At 45.5% G+C, this 17,390-nt stretch overlaps 1 protein-coding gene across 10 annotated transcripts in view; it reads right to left on the reverse strand.

The window, feature by feature from the left end:
- LOC110522722 (inositol hexakisphosphate and diphosphoinositol-pentakisphosphate kinase 1) overlaps positions 1-17,390 on the reverse strand; it is an 88,630-nt gene that overhangs the window by 61,063 nt on the left and 10,177 nt on the right. For 5 of the 10 annotated variants that reach the window (XM_090231084.1, XM_090231081.1, XM_090231077.1 and 2 more), the window contains exons 2-13: positions 9,813-10,423; positions 9,357-9,552; positions 8,743-8,833; positions 8,557-8,642; positions 7,996-8,150; positions 7,608-7,709; positions 5,302-5,463; positions 4,877-4,998; positions 4,218-4,319; positions 3,755-3,841; positions 3,254-3,329; positions 150-259 (exon numbers count right to left, since the gene is read on the reverse strand). In XM_090231084.1, coding sequence (XP_090087210.1) covers positions 150-259; positions 3,254-3,329; positions 3,755-3,841; positions 4,218-4,319; positions 4,877-4,998; positions 5,302-5,463; positions 7,608-7,709; positions 7,996-8,150; positions 8,557-8,642; positions 8,743-8,833; positions 9,357-9,552; positions 9,813-9,977 — 1,454 coding nt within the window. In that variant the 5' untranslated portion in view covers positions 9,978-10,423. Of the gene's footprint in view, positions 1-149; positions 260-3,253; positions 3,330-3,754; positions 3,842-4,217; positions 4,320-4,876; positions 4,999-5,301; positions 5,464-7,607; positions 7,710-7,995; positions 8,151-8,556; positions 8,643-8,742; positions 8,834-9,344; positions 9,553-9,812; positions 10,424-17,390 lie in introns of all 10 variants that reach the window. The other 5 variants (XM_090231083.1, XM_090231080.1, XM_090231076.1 and 2 more) reach the window with 1 other exon arrangement.

Below are 17,390 nucleotides of genomic sequence, written 5' to 3' on the forward strand. Positions count from 1 at the left end.
CGTCAACATTAGGACTGTTTTCCATAAGAAATTAAGTCTACTTCATGTTTTGATTCCTTGCCGAAATATTTCTGAGTATCGCAATACTGGTCACGTGAATGGTCAACCCTGGTGTGAGTGTGTGTAGCGTGCCCATAAGCGTCTCTCACATCTCTAGGACCGTCTTGAGCTGCTCCAGTTTACCCTTCTTCTCCTCGATCTCACAGTCTGTGTGCTGCCCCAACTCAGCCAGTAGGAGCCGGGCAATGTCCAGCACTTCCTACACAAAACACACACACAACAGTCAATCGAACTGACATTTGTCACAAAGTGCTTAACCTCTACAGGATCGGTGACCACCACCCCCACCTCACGGGACGGTTGAGCTAACGTGCGCTAATGTGATTAGCATGAGGTTTTAAGTAACAAGAACATTTCCCAGGACATATCTGATACGGGCAGAAAGCTTAAATTCTTGCTAATCTAACTGCACTGTCCTATTTACAGTACCGTAATTTCTGGACTATTAAGCACACCTGAATATAAACCGCACCCACTGAATTATTAAAAAATATGTATTTTGTACATAAATAAGCCGCACATGTCTATAAGCCGCAGGTGCCTACCGGTACATTGAAACAAATGAACTTTACACAGCCTTTAAACGAAACACGGCTTGTAACAAAAATTAAACAGTAGCCTACCAAGGAAGTCATTGTATCTTCCTCCTCCTGTGCACTGAAACCACTGAAGTCATCTCCTTCGGTGTCGGAGTTGAATAGCCTCAGAATTGCTTCATCCGATGTTGGATCGCTGCCCTCTTCAACACGCAGCAGTCCAGCCTTTCGAAACCCGTTGATGATAGTGGATTTTGTTGACAATGCTCCACGCTGTCAGCAGCTCTATTTCCTTTTCCAACAGCCAGATCGATCGCCTTCAACTTGAAAGCTGCATCATATGCATTTCTCCGTGTCTTTGCCATGATGAGGGTGACAAAATGACTACCGTAATCAGAATGATGGGAAGTTTGAGCGCGCTCGATTTACGTCACATTATGTGACGGTGCTCAGTTTTTGAGCTGCATGAATCTTGTGAAAGCGGGAAAATCCATAAATTAGCCGCGTCATTGTATAAACCGCGAGGTTCAAAGCGTGGGAAAAAAGTAGCGGCTTATAGTCCGGAAATTACGGTAGCTATTACAGTGAAATAATTCCATGCTATTGTTTGAGGAGAGTGCACTGTTATGAACTTGAAAATGTATCAATAAACCAATTAGGCACATTTGGGCAGACTTGATACAATATTTTGAACAGAAAAGCAATGGTTCATTGGATCAGTCTAAAACGTTGCAGTTTAGCTAACTACTGGAACTAAACACTACTGTTTACCATGTAGCGGTGCAGCTAACTACTGGAACTACACACTATTGTTTTACCATGCAATCTGTAAATACTAATAAAATTGATAAAATATCAAGCCTAGTTGTTTTAGCCACGGAAAAAGTCAGCAACCTTCCCACTAGCCATGATTGGCTGAGATAAAGAGTCGGCTGGACATGCCGAGAGATGAGTTCGGATTGGTCTGCCATGTAGCACACTTCTGTCTATAATATGAGCTGGTCAGTATATGTAGGTAATCCTTTCTAATGCAGCTTTTTATAAAGATATCACGTAGTAGAACTACATAAGTGTTGCTCTCCACTTTCTAGAGGACCGAGTTTTGAAATCAGTGGAATTAGAGTATGATAGCTAAGGAGATGGAGAACATCCTGGCGTTTTATTGCAAATACGCAGACGGAGTCGAAAAGAGAACACAGAAGGCTGTTGTATAACCTGTCTCCGGATTACATCTTCAAACTAAAGGGCAACCATGGCATCGGTGACAGAGCAGGAGAAGTGTCCATCCATGTATATGGGTAAGAGAGTCTAGCTAGCTATATTTTCAGATATTACACATTTCTAATTTTGGCAGAAAGTCGTTTTCATTTAAAGTTAGTGTATTGTTAGCTAGCTAGCTAACGTTACGTGTATGATCTGTGTAGTAATATTTATCCTCTCTCAGAGCCATTTGCATTACTAGTAATAGCCTAATTTAAGCTAGCTAACATTGAACCTGGTTGGTTAGCTACCTGCAGATTAATGCAGGGTAGTACCGTTATGAGTTGGGATTATGGTTAATTGTTCAGCTAGCTAGCTACATGTCTAAACAAAAAGTCTCCACTATGCAAGTAACCATTTCAATAGAAAGTTCATGATGTCACTACTCTGATTTCGGAGCCCTCTCGTCTGAGTGTGCCAAAGCGCAGAATAACTGACAAATTTATGAACGCTCAACACCCGTTGAATATGGCCGGTGTCAGTAAATGTTGGCAAAAAAAAGCTTAATTAGAATTTTTGCTAGCAGCACAGTTGCAGTCATCAACGCTCTGGATAACATTTAAAAAAAAGCCTAACCAACTCTGCTAGGCCGAGTAAAATGGTCAGAGTGAGCTGTACTTTCATTTGTATCTGGAAGTAGCTAGCAAGCTAGCCAACGTTAGCTTGGGTGCCTGACTTCTGTTGTTAGGTCAGAATGCTCGGATACCCTACTCCTCGGCCATAGCATCCAGTGTGCGCTCTGAACGCTCCACGAGCGAAACTCTCTGAAATTACGAACAGACAATCTGACAACGCTCTGAGTTTACAGACACCAAGAGCGCTCCAGATTGAATGTACCAACACACCCATAGTATAAGCCAGCCTTTAGACAAAGAGCTCTCCAGTAGGTACCAAAACATTCAAGGGCCATTTTCTCAAATGTGAGGTTACAAGTTTATCAACTTTCAAAGCAGAATTACTTTCCTATTGTTCCTCAACTGTAGTGTATGATATACCATTGTCTAGCTCTGAGTCTCTACTTTTATCCAATGTAAAAAACACAATTTCAAATTTTGCTACATAAGATTGAATCAAGCCGGTCGGTCACATATGGGCAATAATTAACTTTATTTTTCGACATTAGACTTGCCTAATTCACACTATTCAGATTTCCATATGATAATTTTTCACAAAGTACTTTAGTTTGGATGTAGTGAACTACTTTTTCAAAGTAACTTAAGTAAACAAACTATATTTTTCTTAAGGCTAGCTTTAATGTAGCTTAACTTCTTCCAGTGTGAAGTCATTGGTAGCTTGGTGAACTATATTTTCAGAGTAGCTTCCCCAACACCACAAATAGGCTTCCGCTCAACAGAGGGTTTCTGTGTTATGGGAAAAGAAGATATACTTGGACTGACCTGTAGCTGTTTGGGTTTCTTCAACTTCAGTTTCCCTGACTTGTAGCCTCCATACTTTTCAAACAGCGCAAAGAATCTAAAAACAACAGATTTAACACTGAAATGCAACAGGACTGGGGAAGGTGAATTACAAGTTGTATTTGTTATATGGACGAACAGAAAATGAAGTCATTCATTTTGTCAGTGTGTAAAATTTTGCCCACTGTGAATGGGGAGAGAGGCTGTTTGAGGTATCTAGACTCACAGAGGGGGTATTTTAGGTATCTAGACTCACAGAGAGGCTATGAGGTATCTAGACTCACAGAGGGGGTATTTTAGGTATCTAGACTCACAGAGGGGGTATTTGAGGTATCTAGACTCACAGAGGGGGTATTTGAGGTATCTAGACTCACAGAGGGGGTATTTGAGGTATCTAGACTCACAGAGGGGGTATTTGAGGTATATAGATTTAAAGGGGGTATTTGAGGTATATAGATTTAGAGGGGGTAGAGATAGACTCACAGAGGGTGTCGGACTTCCATCTTCATCTTCTGTTTGGGGGTGCGGTCTCCGTGGCGGATGATGGCGATGACACAGCGCAGCTCCATCCTGTGGGATAGGTGACATTATGGAGTTGTTTACTGTACTCATCCTTTGTTATTGAGAATCTCAATAGGCTGAGGGCTGGAAAACCAATAGGCTAATGGACATGTAAATCAGTCATATACACCGGGTATCAAACTAGGTCATTTATGTGACTCAGGACTGTGTTCAGTCCAATGAGATGAAGCCTAGACGTTAGCTGTGGGAGCTAACAAGTTTTCAAGTCTCGAGAGAGGTTCACTAAACTACCTCAGACTGTCTCTAGAAGAGATGAGCAAGGAAGAGGGGGGGGACAGGAAGAAGAGGAGAAAGAAGCAGAAGGATGACAGGAGAAATTGAAAAAAAAGGAAGAGGAGGAGAGAAAGAGGAGAGGGGTACTCACATGGTTCCTGAGGTGGTGGGGACTATGGGTATGTCCTCAGCCTCCAGGGGGATGGACCAGGGGATGTGGAACTGAGGGGCCAGCTCTCGCATCACCATGTTCCTGTGTGGGGGGGGGGGAAACAACTAATAGTGTGAGTTATAGCAGAGTTTGGATTCTAGCTAGTTCAAGGAATGAGTTGTGAATAAAAATACACTTTTACTTTGTCAATGTACAGTATGGCTCTAGTTACCCAGCTGACCCCTGGGTGTCAACGTACAGTATGGCTCTAGTTACCCAGCTGAACCCTGGGTGTCAACGTACAGTATGCTCTATTTACCCAGCTGACCCCTGGGTGTCAACGTACAGTATGACTAGTTACCCAGCTGTCCCCTGGGTGTCAACGTACAGTATGGCTCTAGTTACCCAGCTGTCCCCTGGGTGTCAACGTACAATATGACTAGTTACCCAGCTGTCCCCTGGGTAGCAACGTGGAAATCAGAGGGCTAAACCAGGGACTGCAGTTGGAAATTAGGCGGCTGGCTAAAACTGGCACTTACATAGAGAGGGTATTTGATTCAAGTGCACACTGTCCCTGTAAAACTTTACTAAAGTAAAGGAACGAAGATGTAAGGATGAGCGCTAGTTGAACCTTCAGCATGACAGCCTGCCTCACCTACCCCAAGACCTTGGCACAGTCGTCGTAGTACTTCATGGAGTTCTTCACGAAGCTGAAGCCGTTGACGTCACAGACGAAGGAGTGGCCGTTTGCTCTCAAGAGGTCGAAGCCACACACAGTTTGCTGGGATAGATAGAGAGTGTCGCAAGTCAGACATTGAAACTGAATGTAGCCAATCAAGTGGAGTGCATCCCAGTAGTCTAAAGAGGGTTCCTCCCCTTCATTCATCAGCACTTACCTGAAAAAACACAACAGAAGCTTTTACCAAACGCAGCTCTTGCAGATGAAGGAGATAAGACGAGGTTGAAGAGAGGAAGCCTCTTCAGACTATTGGGATGCACCGCGAGTTTAAGATGGCTTCAGATTGATCGGGTGAGATGACACTCACACAAACAGCGAGTGGTCTGATTGGTTGAAAAGCCTCACCTTGAAGGCCAGGCAGACCTTGCGGGCCACCAGTTTCTCCATGGCGGAGAGCATGACAGGGTAGCGGATCTCTTTCCCCTCGCTGTCCCTCTCCACCTTACCGTCCAGGGCTGGGGACTTCCTGGCCTCAGCATGGGCATAGTCAGGGCCCACTGTGTACACCTGACATCATATCATAGTCAGGGCCCACTGTGTTCACCTGACATCATATCATAGACACATAGTCAGGGCCCACTGTGTTCACCTGACATCATATCATAGTCAGGGCCCACTGTGTTCACCTGACATCATATCATAGACACATAGTCAGGGCCCACTGTGTACACCTGACATCATATCATAGTCAGGGCCCACTGTGTTCACCTGACATCATATCATAGACACATAGTCAGGGCCCAATGTGTACACCTGACATCATATCATAGACACATAGTCAGGGCCCACTGTGTACACCTGACATCATATCATAGACACATAGTCAGGGCCCACTGTGTACACCAGACATCATATCATAGACACATAGTCAGGGCCCACTGTGTACACCTGACATCATATCATAGTCAGGGCCCACTGTGTACACCTGACATCATATCATAGTCAGGGCCCACTGTGTTCACCTGACATCATATCATAGTCAGGGCCCACTGTGTTCACCTGACATCATATCATAGTCAGGGCCCACTGTGTACACCTGACATCATATCATAGTCAGGGCCCACTGTGTTCACCTGACATCATATCATAGTCAGGGCCCACTGTGTTCACCTGACATCATATCATAGACACATAGTCAGGGCCCACTGTGTACACCTGACATCATATCATAGTCAGGGCCCACTGTGTTCACCTGACATCATATCATAGTCAGGGCCCACTGTGTTCACCTGACTTCATATCATAGTCACATAGTCAGGGCCCACTGTGTACACCTGACATCATGTCATAGTCAGGGCCCACTGTGTACACCTGACATCATATCATAGACACATAGTCAGGGCCCACTGTGTACACCTGACATCATATCATAGACACATAGTCAGGGCCCACTGTGTACACCTGACATCATATCATAGTCAGGGCCCACTGTGTTCACCTGACTTCATATCATAGTCACATAGTCAGGGCCCACTGTGTACACCTGACATCATATCATAGTCAGGGCCCACTGTGTACACCTGACATCATATCATAGACACATAGTCAGGGCCCACTGTGTACACCTGACATCATATCATAGTCAGGGCCCACTGTGTACACCTGACATCATATCATAGACACATAGTCAGGGCCCACTGTGTTCACCTGACATCATATCATAGTCAGGGCCCACTGTGTACACCTGACATCATATCATAGTCAGGGCCCACTGTGTACACCTGACATCATATCATAGTCAGGGCCCACTGTGTACACCTGACATCATATCATAGTCAGGGCCCACTGTGTTCACCTTACATCATATCATAGTCAGGGCCCACTGTGTTCACCTGACATCATATCATAGTCAGGGCCCACTGTGTACACCTGACATCATATCATAATCAGGGCCCACTGTAGTGTCACAATACAGTGACATATGGGGACATTATTTTGGTGATGATATATCGTATCGTTTTGACAATATTATTTTTGCACTAGTTGGGTGTACCTGCATGTTAATTTCCATGACTGATCTATACTTTTTGTTTTCCCGTGGCATCTATCGTGTCCCTCTGCAGCAGACATAAGGTGAGCAATATGTTTAGTTGTTTTTATTAAATCACCGTTCCTAAATCCCAATACATATCGTATCGGCACCTTGGTATGGTGATAATATCATATCGTAAAGTCGCTGAAAATTCACAGCTCTAGTCCCCACAGTGTACACCTGATGCAGTATTTAAAAAATGTACGGAGAAACTCCCCAAATACAGGTGTGCCAAGCTTATAGCGTCATACCCAAGAAGACTTGAGGCTGTAATCACTGCCAAAGATGCTTCAACAAAGTACTGATTAAAGGGTCTGAATACTTATGCAAATATATCCTCTTTTATTTTTTTTTATAAATTAGCACAAAAAAAACTAAAAACAAATTTTTGCTTTGTCATTATGGGGTATTGTGAGTAGATTGATGAGGAAAAAACGATTTAATCAATTTTAGAATAAGGACGTAACGCAACAAAATGTGGGAACAATTCAAAGGTCACTGTATATAGTACACCAATCGATTAACCTAAACATCAACAAGACACACACCCCATACAGCCGATCAAACAAATGACTGACTGCAACCAGGCTCACACACCAACACACACTTAAGATGATACCTTGACATCAGTGCCGTCCGTTGGCATGAACTCCTCGTATATGTAGGAGCCAGTCTTCCTCACACAGCTCTCTGGGGAGTACACACTGCTGCGGCTCCCTATCTACAGGAGAGAGGAGACAATCAGACCTGAGTTCAAATTGTATCGACAGAGCGGTTGCACTTTTGGGACTATTCCATTTGTTTGATTCTTTCAAGAAGAAAACAAAATCTAATAAAGTGCAACTAAAATATCTAAATAAGTGGTTGAAAGTTTGGTTTGAGTACTAAGTGTGTACAGTTGAGTTTCAACCCATTCTGTACAGCATGGCTCCAAAAAAACTCCACCCATCCACTATAATTCCAACAGCAGTTCCTATCCAATACAGCGTCCGACCGTCCCCCAGTACCTTGCGGAAGAGTCTCTGGCTGCCTCCTCCAGCTGAGGTGGGGTAGTAGACATAAACGTTATGGTCCTCAGCACTCACAGGCTTCTCCACAAAGGGCTTGGGGAACACCTCCCCGTTCACCTCCACATGATCCTCCCCCTCCACCAGGTTACACTCTAGAATGAAAAGCCACCCAGCCAATCAGAGAAAGGGCCTCGAAGCACACTTGAATTATGCCCGACTGGGTAGGGGTTGGCGATACGGTAACAGCCTTCATCTCCATTAGGCTAGGCGGAACTTGAGGTCTACAGAAAATGCATATGTAAAAGGAAGTGGCTGTGCTTCCTTAGCTGCAGCACTTCCTCCTGATCTAGCTCATACTGAGACTCGAGCACATTGAACCACCCTCCTGAAGCATTCTAACCAATCACGCTCTGGAAAAAGGCCACATTCAGCAGTGCAAGTGGCTACACTTGTAATCTTGGCACCCAGAACCAAATATTGGGTGCATGCTAGCTAACTAGCTAATTGATTTAATAGTACCAGTCTGTCACAAGAAACAAGATGCATTTTAACACTTACCTTCAGGTCTGTCTGGGTCTCGGGTTAACACAGCGTAACGAGGAAGATCAACGCCCTCCTCCTGCAAGATACGATACACCTCCCTCCTGAGGGGACAGAATACAACGTTTATATAATGGAACGAGTCAGTAGACTTTTACAAAAAGTATGAACAGGCTAGGAATGACTGAGTGTTTCCCATCATACCTGTCTTGTATGTAGTACTGCATGTTCAGGTCATTGATGAGAAGCGGGTTTCTGAGTTTGGCGTACTCTACCGCTTTGTCCAATGGGAAACCTACACATCCACCCCAACACATACATAAACACAACCATGTAAATAAATACAGGAAACACATGTCTTAACCATGACATTATTGTTCCAGGGGTCTGTATACAGGCTAAATACATGACATTATTGTTCCATGGGTCTGTATACAGGCTAAATACATGACATTATTGTTCCATGGGTCTGTATACAGGCTAAATACATGACATTATTGTTCCATGGGTCTGTATACAGGCTAAATACATTTCCATGTAGATTTAATTTTTCTGAACTCTGTTCTAAGACCAGGCCAGACGTATACTACGGCTACACACTGGCAAGACTGGAATGTGTGTGTGTGTGTGTGTGTGTGTGTGCACATTCGGTATTTCCTTCCTTTGTGCATGCTTAATGTAGAGATTGTGTACGCATGTATACTACAGGCATGCATATTCAGTATTCATCTGTAGCTGCGCAATGTGCATGCGAGAAAACCAGTACCTGATGCACTTAATAGTGTACGGTGGGTGCACGTACGTACGCTGGTTTGTACCTTTGGAGTGGAAGGAGACGAGGCAGTCACACAGGGGCCATTTGTCCACGGGCTGGCTGAGGATGACCTCCTCGGGGAAGATGACCACCGTGATGTACTCAAACTTACACAGCCTTTCCATGATCTGGGTCATGGGCTTGGACTTGGACTTCTTCATCATGGAGCAGATGCCTACCACGATCTGCCTCTCTGGAGGCTGGGGGAACCAGGGGGGGGGGGGTTAAAGATCACTGTTTGAAATTTAATGTACATGATGTGTTATAAGATTACTTGTGAAGGCAAAGGCAATTTTTTTTCCTGTTCTGTCATCTCTCCTCCTTTTCAAAATGCATTTGGAGGAGAAGGTCCAAGGAACGGGATCTTGGATTCTTCCCCTCAAATGCGGTTCGAGAAGGAGGTGAGGAAGCAAGGAAGCAAGTAAAGACTAGTCTTTTTTTTCTGCTTCCACGTACACACCGAGTCATCATCCTTGTCATCGTCCTCCTCCTCTCCTTTTCGCATCTCTCCCTCGTTCTTTATTCTTCCTCCTTCTTCTGAGCCTCGGTGGTCTTCATCGACACAGCCAACCACAAACGAGAGATTCCCACTCTGGTCCCGCCCCTCTCCTCTAGCCTCTGACATCACAGAGTGGGGACGTCACTCGAAGTTCAGCAGCATCGTCACGTGCCAGTACACAGGCTTAGAGCACCCTACTGAGGATACACTCTGGGCACAAAATGGACAGTAGGCACTGACAATGCTTTTTAAATTCCCCCTGTTGATGTATTGAATGTAATGTAATACTCCGGAGGGTGGGGACAGAGCGGTTTAAGAGCAGCAGGTTTACATAGAGGAGAGTGTTGAGGTAGTAATTAGAGGGGAGGGTTTATGGGTTAGTCAGGGGTGAGGTAATGGGGGTCAGGGGTGAGGTAGGTAGGTAGAGAGTCCGGGTTGCTAAGGTTGGGGGGAGGAGTACCCTCCCTGTGTCAGGAGAAGAGTCTCATTCTGCAAAGTGGCATCGCTCTAAGCTGAGGACAATGAGATGACTGGTTCACAAAGGTCCCTCCAGTCTCACCACCAGGCAACACCTACAGAGGACAACACAGAAAGAAAAACTGAGAAACAGACCAACCCTGAGAGACTGAGTTCAGCGCCTGTGAAGAAGTCCGCATGCTGTCTAATAATGCTGCCTCATCTCTCTAACTCAGCTCTACTCATCTACTGGGCGTCGTACCACTGTTTGGAGTTGCTATGGCCACATGCCGTGAAGAGCATAACTAAAACGGTCCTTCTTTTTTGTCCTGTGATATACAGTCGTTTGTTAAAGTTAGTCCATCTTTATTTTCTAGCCGAAATCACATAGTATCTCAATGGACAAACACATAATTGATATGCAAATTAGCCATCGCAACTTCCGACTGATTATGATTGAACATGTCACATATGCACAGTGCGGTGTCCCTCAGGGCAGTTCCCTTGGGCCATTACTCTTCTCTATTTTACAAATGATTTGCCACTGGTCTTACACAAAGCTAGAATGATTATGTACACTCTATATGTCAGCACCCAAAGCCAGTGAGCTCACTGAAATTCTAAATAAGGAGTTACAGTCATTATCCGAATCACTGATGGTGAACAGAAATTACAATAAGCATTGTAGCTCTCCGCTTACAAAACACAGCAAGAGATTTCTTAAGCGCTTTGTTTTTTCCTGCGTGAAAAATAAAGAAATCTCTGTTAACGCGACCCCTAAGTTTAACTTGCTGGTTATCAAAGTAATTTACTGAATAAAAAAATTGACGGGCCATCATATGGGACCGACAGGCACGAGTCAGTCTTATGTAGCAAAATTTGAAATTTTAATTTTTTACATTGGATAAAAGTAGAGACTCAGAGCTAGAAAATGGTATATCACACACTAGAGTTGAGGAATGTTTTGGTACCTACTGGAGAGCTCATTGTCTACACCCATTCAGCATTGTTCACAACCTCTTCCCAGTCATCTCCTCCCGCCCCTTCTCCCTCCAGACAGAGGGAGACAAGCATGCGTCAAAACTTTGTTCATTTGCACAATGTCTCTCGTTCAGATTCGCTTGTAAAATATCCAAACTTACCAAAAATTACATTCAGTAGCTTCTACTTAAACATGCATAAATGTATGCGCTGGATTGCCTGTTTTTTTACAATTAGTTTATTTTCGTTTCTGCTCATTGGCATATTTATCTCGCAACCTCCATAGAAATTCACTATTACTTGTGCTAATTTTGTTGACAAAATTGGGCATCTGGTAACAGATGCCCAATGGTCTTTTTTGTGTTTTTGGCGACCCCTTGTGTACTAATACCATAATACCTGGACAAAAGGAACACCTACGACAGAATGCTGCTCATTGACTACAGCTCAGCGTTCAAGACCATAGTGCCCTCCAAGCTCATCACTAAGCTAAGGACCCTGGGATAAACACCTCCCTCTGCAACTGGCTCCTGGACTTCCTGATGGGCCGAGGGTAGGCAACACATCCACCACACTGACCCTCAACACGAGGGCCCCCCCAGGGGTGTGTTCTCACACCCCTCCTGTACTCCCTGTTCACCCATGACTGCGCAGAACTCCAACACCATCACTAAGAATGCCGCCGACGATGAGACAGCCTGAAGGAAGGATGTCAGAGACCTGGCAGTGTTGTGCCAGGACAACAACCTCTCCCTCAATGTCAGCAACACAAAAGGAGCAGATCGTGGAAACGTAGGGCCGAACACACCCTCATCCACGTTGACAGAACAGTCTATGACTTGGGTGGCTGGAGTTTTTGACCGTTTTAGGGCCTTCCTCTGACACCGCCTGGTATTGAGATCACACCCTCATCCACGTCGACAGGGCTGTAGTAGAGCAGGTCGATCACTAAGGAAATAGATCATGGTCCACAGACACCAACCCAGTCCTGAAGAGGGCATGACAACACCTCTTCCCCCTCAAGAGACTCAAAAGATTTGGCATGGGCACTCAGATCCTCAAAAGGTTCTACAGCTCCACCATTGAGAGCATCTTGACTGTCTGTATCACCGCTTGGTATTAGAGGTCGACCGATTAATCGGAATGGCCGATTTCAAGTTTTCATAACAATCGGAAATCTGTATTTTTGGGCGCCCATTTAAAAAAACATTTTTTACACCTTTATTTAGCTAGGCAAGTCAGTTAAGAACACATTCTTATTTTCAATGACGGCCGAGGAACAAGGCAGAACGACAGATTTTTAACCTTGTCAGCTCGGGGGATCCAATCTTGCAACCTTGCAGTTAACTAGTCCAACGCTCTAACCACCTGATTACATTGCACTCCACGAGGAGCCTGCCTGTTACGCGAATACAGTAAGCCAAGGTAAGTTGCTAGCTAGAATTAAACTTATCTTATAAAAAACAATCAATCAATGACTGTCGTTGCTTCAATGTGTACCATAAACATCAATGCCTTTCTTAAAATCAATACAAAGTATATATTTTTAAACCTGCATATTTAGCTAAAAGAAATCCAGGTTAGCAGGCAATATTAACCAAGTGAAATTGTGTCATATCTCTTGCTTTCATTGCACGCAGAGTCAGGGTATATGCAACAGTTTGGGCCACCTGGCTCTTTGCGAACTAAGGTATGTGTTTCGTGCAGGCTTAAACCGCCTCTGTTCATGTCTTCCATAGAGAATGTCTTGATCTACTTCAGATAAGGTCTGTTTCGTGTTTAAACCACCTCTGCGTTTTGACACCCGTGTACATCTCACTAGGATAAGGTAACGTTTGTCAACATATTTTCATAAATCCACTCTACATTATATTTAGCCAATATTGATCAGAGTTACCTTGTCCTAGGTGTCATGGGAATTATGACTCGCACTTTGGTCGTCAATTCTTACCATGCCCATTATTAAAATAGGATTTCCTGCATTTAGAAATTACAGTTCTTGTTTTCAACATTCATCACAGGTAACTTAAACTCTATTTTTATTCAAACAGTTGAGTGTCTCCTAAGCAGACTCTTCAGTATCATTGTCACTTCAGAGCTGTGTGTGTGTATGTATTTATGTATTATATTAAGTTAAAATAAAAGTGTTCATTGAATATTGTTGCAATTGTCATTATTACAAAAATGTGTGTGTGTGTGTGTGTGTGTGTGTATGATATATATATATATATATATATATATATATATATATATATATATATATATAAATAAATATATGTACATTTATTTTAAAATAAATCGGGCGATTAATCGGTATCAGCTTTTTTGTCCTCCAATAATCGGTATCGGTATCGGCGTTGAAAAATCATAATCGGTCGACCTCTAGTTGTGTATGGCAACTCCTTGGCATCCAAACCGCAAGGAGCTACAGAGGGTAGTGCGTACGGCCCAGTACATCACTGGGCCAAGCTCCCTGCCTTCCAGGATCTCTAAACCAGGCGGTGTCAGAGGAAGGCCCTAAAACGGTCAAAGACTCCAGCCGCCCAAGTCATAGACTGTTCTGTCAACGTGGATGACGGTGTGTTGGGCCCTCCGTTTCCACGATCAGCTCCTTTTGTGTTGCTGACATTGAGGGAGAGGTTGTTGTCCTGGCACAACACTGCCAGGTCTCTGACCTCCTGACCTTCATCTCATAAGTGATACCAACAGGATCCTAAACAGCTTCTACCCCCAAGCCATAAGTCTGCTAAATACACTCAGTATACAAAACATTTGTGTATTTATTCCTTGTGTTACTTTATATTACTTCACTTTTCTTTTTCCCCATCCTCTCTGTATTGTTGGGAAGGGCCCAGTAAGTAAGCATTTCTCTGTTAGTCTACACCTTTTGTTAATAAGCATGTGACAAATTAAAATTTTATCTGATTTGAAACAAAACCAACTCCTTTCATGATATGCTATAGAATGCTAGCACGCTAGCTAAAACCACATGCTACTTTTAGACAGATCCTGCCCACACATATCTCAACTTTGTCACACATAACATGTGACCATGGGTAACCCCGGTCCCCAGAATAGCCTGCCCTCCTTTCAGGGAGGTTGAAAGAGGGCCAGGGGTGGACAGGGTAGAGAAAAGTATTGGGTGCAGAGGCCTACACTAGTACTGCTACCCAAACATAACTCATCACTCTCCTCTACGGCGTTGACACGGACAGGCCGCACTAAACCAAGTGGAAGCTCATCTCGGACAGCCGAGGACGGGAGATAAACTCATAAATACATAGCTACAACGACAGTGTGAAGACACTCAACACCACCGCGCTCAAAAGAAACACAGCAGTAAGGCTATCAGGCCTTGAGTGACTGGGGGAGATAGAACTGGTGGGTTGAGGAGAATAGTGGTACTGGAAGGCCGGCCTCTTCAGTTTCCTTCATTAATTGATGGCTAATGTATGATGGTTTAACACCTAGTGTTGATGGTTGAACACCTAGTGTTGATGGTTTAACACCTAGTGTTGATGGTTTAACACCTAGTGTTGATGGTTGAACAACTAGTGATGATGGTTGAACAACTAGTGATGATGGTTGACTTTCAAATCTGGTAGATATTACTGTTATATTCTATTTTTATTTGAACCTTTATTTAACCAGGCAAGTCAGTTAAGAACAAATTCTTATTTTCAATGACGGCCTAGGAACAGTGGGTTAACTGCCTGTTCAGGGGCAGAACAGCCTGTCCTCCTACCTTGTCAGCTCGGGGATTTGAACTTGCAACCTTCCGGATACTAGTCCAACGCTCTAACCACTAGGCTACCCTGCCGCCCCAATACCCTTCAATCATTCATTTAAAAAGTTAAAAAAATTTATATAAAATATGTCGCAACTGCAGATTGCCCCTTTAAAGTATTAGTTCCACCCGTCAGCCTGTCCTATAGTCCGACCGTCAGCCTGTCCTATAATCTGCCCGTCAGCCTGTCCTATAGTCTGCCCGTCAGCCTGCCCTATAGCCTGCCCGTCAGCCTGTCCTATAGTCCGACCGTCAGCCTGTCCTATAACCTGTCCTATAGTCTGCCCGTCAGCCTGTCCTAAAGCCTGCCCGTCAGCCTGTCCTAAAGCCTGCCGTCAGCCTGTCCTAAAGCCTGCCCTATAGCCTGCCCTATAGCCTGCCCGTCAGCCTGTCCTAAAGCCTGTCCTATAGCCTGCCCGTCAGCCTGTCCTATAGTCCGACCGTCAGCCTGTCCTATAGCCTGCCCGTCAGCCTGTCCTATAGTCCGACCGTCAGCCTGTCCTATAGCCTGCCCTATAGTCCGACCGTCAGCCTGTCCTATAGCCTGCCCGTCAGCCTGTCCTATAGTCCGACCGTCAGCCTGTCCTATAGCCTGCCCGTCATCCTGTCCTATAGTCCGACCGTCAGCCTGTCCTATAATCTGCCCGTCAGCCTGTCCTATAACCTGTCCTATAGTCTGCCCATCAGCCTGCCCTATAGCCTGCCCGTCAGCCTGTCCTATAGTCCGACCGTCAGCCTGTCCTATAATCTGCCCGTCAGCCTGTCCTATAACCTGTCCTATAGTCTGCCCATCAGCCTGCCCTATAGCCCGACCGTCAGCCTGTCCTATAGTCCGACCGTCAGCCTGTCCTATAGTCCGACCGTCAGCCTGTCCTATAATCTGCCCGTCAGCCTGTCCTCTAACCTGTCCTATAGTCTGCCCATCAGCCTGCCCTATAGCCTGCCCGTCAGCCTGTCCTATAGTCCGACCGTCAGCCTGTCCTATAATCTGCCCGTCAGCCTGTCCTATAACCTGTCCTATAGTCTGCCCATCAGCCTGCCCTATAGCCTGCCCGTCAGCCTGTCCTATAGTCCGACCGTCAGCCTGTTCTATAATCTGCCCGTCAGCCTGTCCTATAACCTGTCCTATAGTCTGCCCATCAGCCTGCCCTATAGCCTGCCCGTCAGCCTGTCCTATAGTCCGACCGTCAGCCTGTCCTATAATCTGCCCGTCAGCCTGTCCTATAACCTGTCCTATAGTCTGCCCATCAGCCTGCCCTATAGCCTGCCCGTCAGCCTGTCCTATAGTCCGACCGTCAGCCTGTCCTATAATCTGCCCGTCAGCCTGTCCTATAACCTGTCCTATAGTCTGCCCATCAGCCTGCCCTATAGCCTGCCCGTCAACCTGTCCTATAGTCCGACCGTCAGCCTGTCCTATAATCTGCCCGTCAGCCTGTCCTATAACCTGTCCTATAGTCTGCCCATCAGCCTGCCCTATAGCCTGCCCGTCAGCCTGTCCTATAGTCCGACCGTCAGCCTGTCCTATAATCTGCCCGTCAGCCTGTCCTATAACCTGTCCTATAGTCTGCCCATCAGCCTGCCCTATAGCCTGCCCGTCAGCCTGTCCTATAGTCCGACCGTCAGCCTGTCCTATAATCTGCCCGTCAGCCTGTCCTATAGTCTGCCCATCAGCCTGCCCTATAGCCTGCCCGTCAGCCTGTCCTATAGTCCGACCGTCAGCCTGTCCTATAATCTGCCCGTCAGCCTGTCCTAAAGCCTGCCCTATAGTCTGCCCATCAGCCTGCCCTATAGCCTGCCCGTCAGCCTGTCCTATAGCCTGCCCGTCAGCCTGTCCTAAAGCCTGCCCTATAGCCTGCCCTATAGCCTGCCCGTCAGCCTGTCCTATAGCCTGCCCGTCAGCCTGTCCTATAGCCTGCCCGTCAGCCTGTCCTATAGCCTGTGTGTCAGCCTGTCCTATAGCCTGCGTGTCAGCCTGTCCTAAAGCCTGCGTGTCAGCCTGTTCCAAAGTCTGCTTGTTTACCTGCCTGCCTGTCCTAATGCCTGTGCGCCTGTCCTAATGCCTGTTCGCCTGTCCTAATGCCTGTGTGCCTGTCCTAATGCCTGTGTGCCTGTCCTAATGCCTGTGTGCCTGTCTGTCCAAATGCCTGTGTGCCTGCCCTAATGCCTGCGTGTTTGCCTGCCTGCCCTAATGCCTGCGCGTCTGTCCTAATGCCTGCGCGCACAATGCTCCATCTTTGTTTCTAGTCTCCAATCTTCCAATCCTTGCTGTGCTTCATTCATCCCTTTACCTCACCATATCAATTTTTGTAAGATTC

Source organism: Oncorhynchus mykiss, chromosome 4 (assembly GCF_057628025.1).
Source record: "Oncorhynchus mykiss isolate SJ-2025 chromosome 4, ASM5762802v1, whole genome shotgun sequence".
Lineage (NCBI taxonomy): Eukaryota > Metazoa > Chordata > Actinopteri > Salmoniformes > Salmonidae > Oncorhynchus > Oncorhynchus mykiss.